Raw genomic sequence first — 7,858 nt, 5'->3', positions numbered from 1 at the left:
TACCATGGCAGTGATTCAGGAAAGAAATCACCAAAAATCAATAGAAACACATTTTGTCATTCTGATTGATGTAGTAGTTGACAATGGTTGGCAATTAAAATACAATTAAAATACATCAATTAAAATACATTTTCTCATTATGATTGCTGTAGTAGGCCTACTTGCCAATGGTGGGCTTTACATAGGCTACTGCGGGTCATTATTTGATGATATTTAGCATTATAGCGAATAAGGATGCAATTAATAGTTTGAAAGTACTACAGCAATCAGAATGAGAAAATGTATTTAAATAGATTTTTGGTGAATATTTCAAACTATTAATTGCATCCTGTTTCACGATAATGCAAGATAGCATTACAATGTAGTAAGTAACAGCCAACCATTGGCAACTACTAGGCCTACACCAATCAGATGAGAAAATGTGTTTTTATTGATTTGTGGTGATTTCTTTCCTGAAATAATTCCATGGAAACGTCTCTATGCCACCAGTCTGTGGGGTGTAATTTGTAGACGGTTCCTTTAAGACAGATAGCAGCCGGAACGTTGATTTAAGATATTGATAGCAACAACAAATGTTGGTGTGATTTTTTGTCAATACGGTGTCTTATACTGTCCTCAACATACACCCGTAATATAGTGCAATTTTGTTGATTAAGCCGATTGCGGGATGAATCCGATTGCAAAACTGAATATCCGGCGAATATCCAACCTGCTGCTAACTCTTACCCTAGATTGATTGCAATCTAGGGTAACCTGTGATACATGAGCTGATAAATTTCGTTTCTCCGGCGGCTCTGAAAACGAAACTGAAGCCTTGAGCCTCAGTCTTCGGAGGTGTATCAGCTGTTCTCCTAAACATTGGACCAGCGGAGCTGATTAGAGATGTCTAGAGGAAGGTATCCCTACGACCGATACATGGGGGGTATTTTCACGAGGAAGAACGTTTCAACAGGTAGGCGATATTATTAAATCGAAATCTGTTTGTTATTTCACTCGTGATCGAAGCGATTATTTATAGTTTTACCTTTTGTCAAATAACGAACTATGACAGTTGACCAGGCCTACTTTAAAAGATGGATAGAATTGAATTTGTCAAGAAGAAACAAACAACATTATATACAGGCATATATATTTGGTATTCTTTCTTCTGACAAATGTACGCATTATAATTCACTTTGGATAAAAGCGTCTGCTAAACGCCGTAAAGGTAAATGTTTTGTAGCCTCATCTAATAAACGGCGCGGGACTCTTGTCAGAACCTCGTTCCTCAGGCTGGAGAGGTCCGGAGAACTACAGGATGACCCCACACGGTCGCTCCTCAGGGCGGAGAGGTCCAGAGAACAACGGGCTGACCCCATTACGTCGTTTCTCACGGTGGAGAGGTCTGGAGAACTATGGGCTGACCTGCTGCGTCAACGCTCTGCTCCAGTCCTTCATCGCCACGTCGGAGATGAAGGACCTCCTCGACAGGTAACACCTCACCGGACTGTACACGCGTCTCAATCCTGATGTAATATTCCATCTTCTTACTCGGCTGTAAGTCTTCATATGATTCAGAACATGACGTGATTGTACTCCAAGGTGGGATTCGTCGTCTGTGCGTGAGGATGCCCTGGATAACGTGCCGGTCCATCTGAAGGGGGTCCTGGGTGCCATCAGAGACCCGTCCTGCCGGGCCCCCCACAAGGACTTCCTCCGCTGTCTGGACCGACAACACATCCGATGTGAGGGCCCCCCACACACTATAGACTCAGAGTATATTAGAGATATTACACGTATGATTAGGATGATGGATGATTTAGTAAGATGGTGATGACGACGCAGATGAAGAAGAAAATCATGGTGATGATGAAGATGGCTTTGGTTTCCAATGAGATGATGGTGATTAGATAGATGGTGATGAGGAAGAGGGTGGTGGTGTTGATGATGAATATGCTACGTCCGTTTTGTCTGGTGTTGCAGTGAACGTACAGCATGATGCAGACGAGGTCTTCCTGGCGGTCCTGAACTTCATCCAGCAGCAGATGGATGACAAAGTCTTGGTTGGTGTTTCATATACCGATCACATCCATCCTCACTTAAATCATACTGATCACATCGATACTGATCCTCACTTAAATCATAATGATCACATCCATAGAGATCCTCTATTAAATCATACTGATCACATCTGCACAGATCCTCAATTAAATCATACTACACCCACCCATAAAGAGGCTCAGGAATGATATCCATGAACAATCCAGATTCTCACAGATAATGATGGTGAAATAACTAATATATTTTAACAGTTAAGTGACCCTCATTTATACTATACTAGTCTTTTCTATAATATGCTGTTCAATGCCCAGTCTAAACGACGGTAGTACGCCCCCCTGACCTGCAGGCCCACCTCACCTGTCTGCCCCACCTCACCTGTACGCCCCCCCCCCTCACCTGTACGCCCCCCGCCTCACCTGTACGCCCCCCCCTCACCTGTACACCCCCCTGACCTGCAGGCCCTGGAGATCCAGAGTCTGTACCGGCTGTCTGTGGAGCTCCACCACCAGTGTGTGGAGTGCTCCTCCAACCAGTCCCCGCCCGGCTCCAGCTACCTGCTCAGTCTGCCGCTGCACATAAGACATCAGAACAACACTCTGGTGAGTCCCAGACATAGATCTATACCTCCTTCCATCTTTCTACCTATTTATCCATGTGTCTACAACATCCATATATCTACATCCATACTGTATATCTACATCCAATCCACATATCTACATCCATGTATCTACATTTATCCTTCTATCTACACGTCCATGTGTCTACGTCTATCCATCAGGCTACACATAACGTCACATGATCATTAGCCTCTGAATCCCTTCACCAATCAGCTGAAATGTTCTTTTCCGTTGTTTTCAGAAAGACTGCCTGGCGTCCTTCTTTGAGCTACAGAAGTTGAGCGGCATCGACAACTGCTTCTGCGACCAGTGCAAAACCCGGACCCCCTTTACACACGTTAGTGGTCTCTGTGCCCATTGCAAAACCCGGACCCCCTTTAAACACATTAGTGGTCTCTGTGCCCATTGCAAAACCTGGACCTGGTCTAAACAGGTTAGTGGTCTCTGTGCCAAAGACCCGGCCTAAACAGGTTAGTGGTCTCTGTGCCAGAGACCCGGCCTAAACCTGTCAGTGGTCTCTGTGCCCAGGCCAGAACCGGTCTAGACAGGTCAGTGGTCTCTGTGCCCAGGGCAGAACCGGTCTAGACAGGTCAGTGGTCTCTGTGCCAAGGACCCGGTCTAAAACGGTTAGTGTTCTCTGTGCCCAGTGCATAACCAGGACACACTCTAAACATGTCAATTGAGTCGCAGACTCGTAGACCCTTCTGTCGTGTCATGGAGAACCGTTCCAGCCTAAAGACCCTTCTTTCTGTTCCGTTCCACAGGGACACAGGATCCTCTCCCTGCCCACCATTTTGTGCGTGCAGCTGCAGAGGTTTCGACTCTCTGACTCCGGCTGGATGCAGAAACTCGACTGCTCTGTGGAATTCCAAGAGTCTTTGGATTTCCAGGACATTTGCAGCCGAGATGTGTTTTCAAAGGACTTCCAAAAGGTGTTTTTTGTTGAAATATATATAAGTTTACAATGTTGAGGTGTGATGTTGAGTAGCCATTACAAGTCTTTGGAAATCAACCCCATAGTTGATAAATAATATCAGTTCTGTTTCCATCCATCCATCATTTATTTCAATGATATGTGTCCATTCTCATTCCGAGCATGGGCTTTGTTTTTCAGAACGAGGGCACAAAGTACAGCTTGTTCGCGGTGATTGTCCACTCCGGGTCTGCGATGTTCGGACACTACACCGCCTTCGTCCGGGCTACAGGGGGCTCGGACTGGTTCTACGCAAACGACAGCCATGTTGAACCTGTGAGTGGTTATTCTGCGGCTCGGTTTGTTGGTTCCAGTGGCAAAAGCGAAACCTAAGCTCTCACACTGATCTTCAGTGAATCTGAAATGGTGTTTAGATATGTACCTTGAGAAACAGGATATCCAATAGAAACTGGATATTAGCGTTGGACAAAAGGAGGAAAGGAAATTGATGTCAACAGGCTAGTGTGGTTACCACAATGCACCTCCTTTTCCAAACACCTACCTACATCTCCACTGTGTTAGAAGGTCCACAAATTTAACAATATCACACGAGTGGAAGTGCTGTTGTACTGAATATCAGCACGGCTGCTGTGATGCGGTCGTAGGTACGAGGACGCAGGCCGAGTGCCGAAGATAATCAAAGCAGTGCTGATATTCACTACAACAGCAGAGTGTGATATTGCTTTTTTACAACAGTTCTACAAGCAACATTTATATCAGTAATAAACAACAACAGATTATGATTTGTTCGTTTATTTAATGATTTATTTGGCTTTGCCAACACAAATAGATCCGCAATTGGACCCGGACTGAACTGTTGCCAAGCAACACATAAACACACTAGCTTAACATAACATTAAAGGACAATTCCGGTATTTTGAACATTTAGCCCCCTTTCTGGTTTGTCTAGGATAAAATAGAGTGGTTAACACCGACACTTTGAATATTGGTCCTGTCTTAATCTAGCATTTTAGCGGAACCAGAAATGGAAAGCGGGATTGCTTGAGGTCTTTTCGCTCGGCTCTAGCCCTACTGTTGATTCTGTTTCCGGTTCCGGTCCGGTTTCCATTTCATTTACAAAATGCCGATATACAAAATGCCAAAGACAGAAACTGTATTTCGCTACGATACTTGATTAGGAACAGCAACGAAAACCACTAACCACCACTCGATGAGTTTCACATTTCTGAAGACGAACGTTTAGGGGTGTTTTTGAATGCACATAGCCAGCTATTGTGAAGCAGGCAGGGGCGACTCGAAATTAGCCAAATACTCGAGACAGCACCAATGTTAAAAATTTCGCTGTTAACCATTCTATTTCATCCTGGACAAACCGGAAAGGGGGCTCAATGTTCAAAATACTGGAATTGTCCTTTAACGGTTGAGAACACTTGTAAAGCGGAGTGGTACATGTATAGTTAAAGGTCCCAGTGCTGTTATACTCTATATCATCACTCATGGAATGCCTCTTGTCCATCAAATTACTTGGTCTGAACTAACTGTTGTATAAGAACCAATAAGGGGTTTTATTGCTGTATTTGATGGTTTCCTGCCCCTGAACCTCCAGGTTTCCTGGGAGGCTGTGAGGGAGACGTACGGCGGTCGCAGCAGGTAAGCTTCTCAACGCGCTGTTATGATTTAATATGTGAACATATTAATAACAATGATAACATGATGAGACCAACGCTGTGATGCTCCCAGCAGGACAGCCTACATGCTGCTGTACCGGAGAGAGCCCACCCAGACCCAGGGAGGGGGAGAGGGGGAGGAACAAGAAGGAGAGAGACAAGAAGGGGAGAGACGAGAAGGGGAGGTACAAGAAGGGGAGAGACAAGAAGGAGGGAGACGGAAAAGGAAGAAACGAGGAGGGGAGAAACAAGAAGGAGAGAAACAAGAAGGGGAGAAACAAGAAGGGGCGGTACATGAAGGAGGGAGACGGGAAGGGAAGAAACAAGGAGTGGGGGGAAACAAGAAGGGGAGAAACAGGAAGGGGAGAAATTAGAAGTGGAAAAACTAGAAGTGGAGAAACTAGGAGGAGAGAAACTAGGAGGAGAGAAACTAGGAGGAGAGAAACTAGAAGTGGAGAACCAGAAGGAGAGATACTAGGAGGAGAGAAACTAGGAGGAGAGAAACTAGGAGGAGAGAAACTAAGAGGAGAGAAACTCGGAGGAGAGCAACCAGAAGGAGAGAAATTAGAAAGGGAGAAATTAGATGGAGAGAAACAAGGAGGGTAGAAACAAGATGGAGTGCCCCATCAGGCTGATAGCGTCTGAGAGCATTCAGACGGATATATTGATATATATATATGCATAATTAGGCAGTTATCTCAGGCTGACAGGCTGATACCGTCTGAGAGCATTCAGAATGTACAGTCACGCCACATGTTGGTATCACATTTGTTCATCATTTTACATCATTTATAATATATGTATGGTTATAGATTATTATTATTCATCTTTTTTTCTGGCAAATGTCTTTGTTTTGGGTTTTTACAAAAAAAAATGTTTACTATATATGTAATGTATGTGTATATATACAGTATTAGTATACATCTGTTTTTTTTCTGGCAATACTTGGTTTTTATTGTATTTGTATGATTTTGAGATGCCTGTGTTGTCAGGTTTTTACTAAAAAAATGTTTACTATGTGTTATTTATGTGCATATATATATATATATATATATGATAGTGCTGTCAGTTAAACGCGTTATTAACGGCATTAACGCAAACCAATTTTAACAGTGTTAATTTTTTATCGCACGATTAACGCAATTATTATTATTATTATTATTTATTTTTTCTTTGGCTCAAAACAAAGAAGCAGTAGCCTGACTGCTATGTTCAAGGCAGTATGTTTGTATGTTCATCGTTTAATTGAACTATAGGCTTTTTTTTTGCATCGTCCTGTTTTGATCAGTGTATGCCAATGTTGTTATTAATAAAAAAAAATTTGCACAAGGCAAGCCGATGCACTTCTCCATGTTGATAAGAGAATTAAAATTAGAAAAATGAATGGGACAAAGAAATCAAGGGATATTTAGCATATTATTATTTATTTATTTTTAATCGCGAGTTAACTATGACATTAATGCGATTAATCGCGATTAAATATTTTTTAGCGCTTGCCAGCACTAATATATATATATATATATATTAGTGCTGTCAAGCGATTTAAATATTTAATCGCGATATATATATATATATATAGGTTTTTTCTCTGGCAATACCGTGGTTTCTGTTTTTATTGTATTTGTATATTTTCAAGATGCCTGTGTATTAAATATGCTGCAGATATATTTCTTTTTAATTGCAGAATTTTATAATCAAAACAAAAAGTTTTCAGTCCTTCTGATAATCCCGCTAGGGGGCGGTAGAGAGTCAACACCCGCATGAGGCCGTCAGTACTGAGGCTCTCGGCGGACCACACACCGTCTTGTAACCGGGCTGGGGGGTTGTCTAAAAGAGGAAGCAGGCCTTCTGGAGCTGTTAGGGAAATACCTGCACTGGTGTGTTGACTCATTGTTGTATCGACACACCACCACCACCACCACTTTGACTGTGACTCTGAGAACGTGAAAAAAACGACCCTACTAACACGCACACACCTTTCAGTTTCCACAGAACACACATTCTTCATTTCTCAATCCTCCCAGCCCCACAAAGTGCTATGTTGCATCCCACTGATTTCGTATTGAGTTGACTCTTCTCCAACTCTTGCAAGTTCCCACATAGTTCCAGCAGCACGGGCTGTCTTGGCAGGGCCGCCGCTGCAGAACTCGGCCCGCTCTTAAAGCGAGAGTTCCCAGGCTGGGGCCCCTGAGAAGCGGTTGACGGAATGGAACATGTCCCGCGCTGCGGGGGTCCATGCTAACAACCCATAGCTCTCCATGAGTTAACAATAAAATAATGGACAGTGAGAAACCAACACCCAACAATGTGATGTATTTGATACAACTAAATTAAAGTTGTGTTTTGGACAGGAATGAATATGGCTGCATGTCAGAGGCTACATGAGTGCTGCTCTGTTCAACTTCTTAAGCTGGCTGCTAAATGTAAAGTGTTCATGTTGGGGAAACAATGTCAACATTGTGCCCCAAGGACTGAACAGACATTTTCAGAGCTGAGTCACAGTTCTTGTGCTCAGCGGTTGTATAGAATTATAATTATCTTTGATCATACAATATCGCCTATGTAACACTGATTATGGGTCTGCTGCTGTATGCAAAGGG

General features: G+C 43.2%; 1 protein-coding gene across 2 annotated transcripts; it reads left to right on the top strand.

Annotated features, from left to right (window-relative positions):
• Positions 1-554: 554 nt before the first annotated feature.
• Positions 555-6,387, top strand: usp18 (ubiquitin specific peptidase 18). 2 transcript variants are annotated; one of them, XM_030342136.1, is made up of 10 exons: positions 555-952; positions 1,257-1,470; positions 1,582-1,724; positions 1,963-2,042; positions 2,499-2,639; positions 2,899-2,994; positions 3,422-3,589; positions 3,772-3,906; positions 5,198-5,241; positions 5,332-6,387. In XM_030342136.1, exons 1-10 carry the CDS (start codon positions 883-885, stop codon positions 5,630-5,632), a joined length of 1,392 nt encoding a protein of 463 aa, XP_030197996.1. In that variant the 5' UTR covers positions 555-882; the 3' UTR covers positions 5,633-6,387. The 2 variants fall into 2 exon arrangements, with proteins under 2 accessions (XP_030197996.1, XP_030197997.1); XM_030342137.1 differs by having other exon boundaries at positions 556-952; positions 5,335-6,387.
• Positions 6,388-7,858: the final 1,471 nt, after the last annotated feature.

The sequence above is a fragment of the Gadus morhua genome, chromosome 19 (genome assembly GCF_902167405.1).
Source record: "Gadus morhua chromosome 19, gadMor3.0, whole genome shotgun sequence".
Classification (NCBI taxonomy): Eukaryota; Metazoa; Chordata; class Actinopteri; order Gadiformes; family Gadidae; genus Gadus; species Gadus morhua.
Note: the sequence above shows the minus strand (reverse complement) of the source record. Positions and strands in the feature narration are given on the sequence as shown.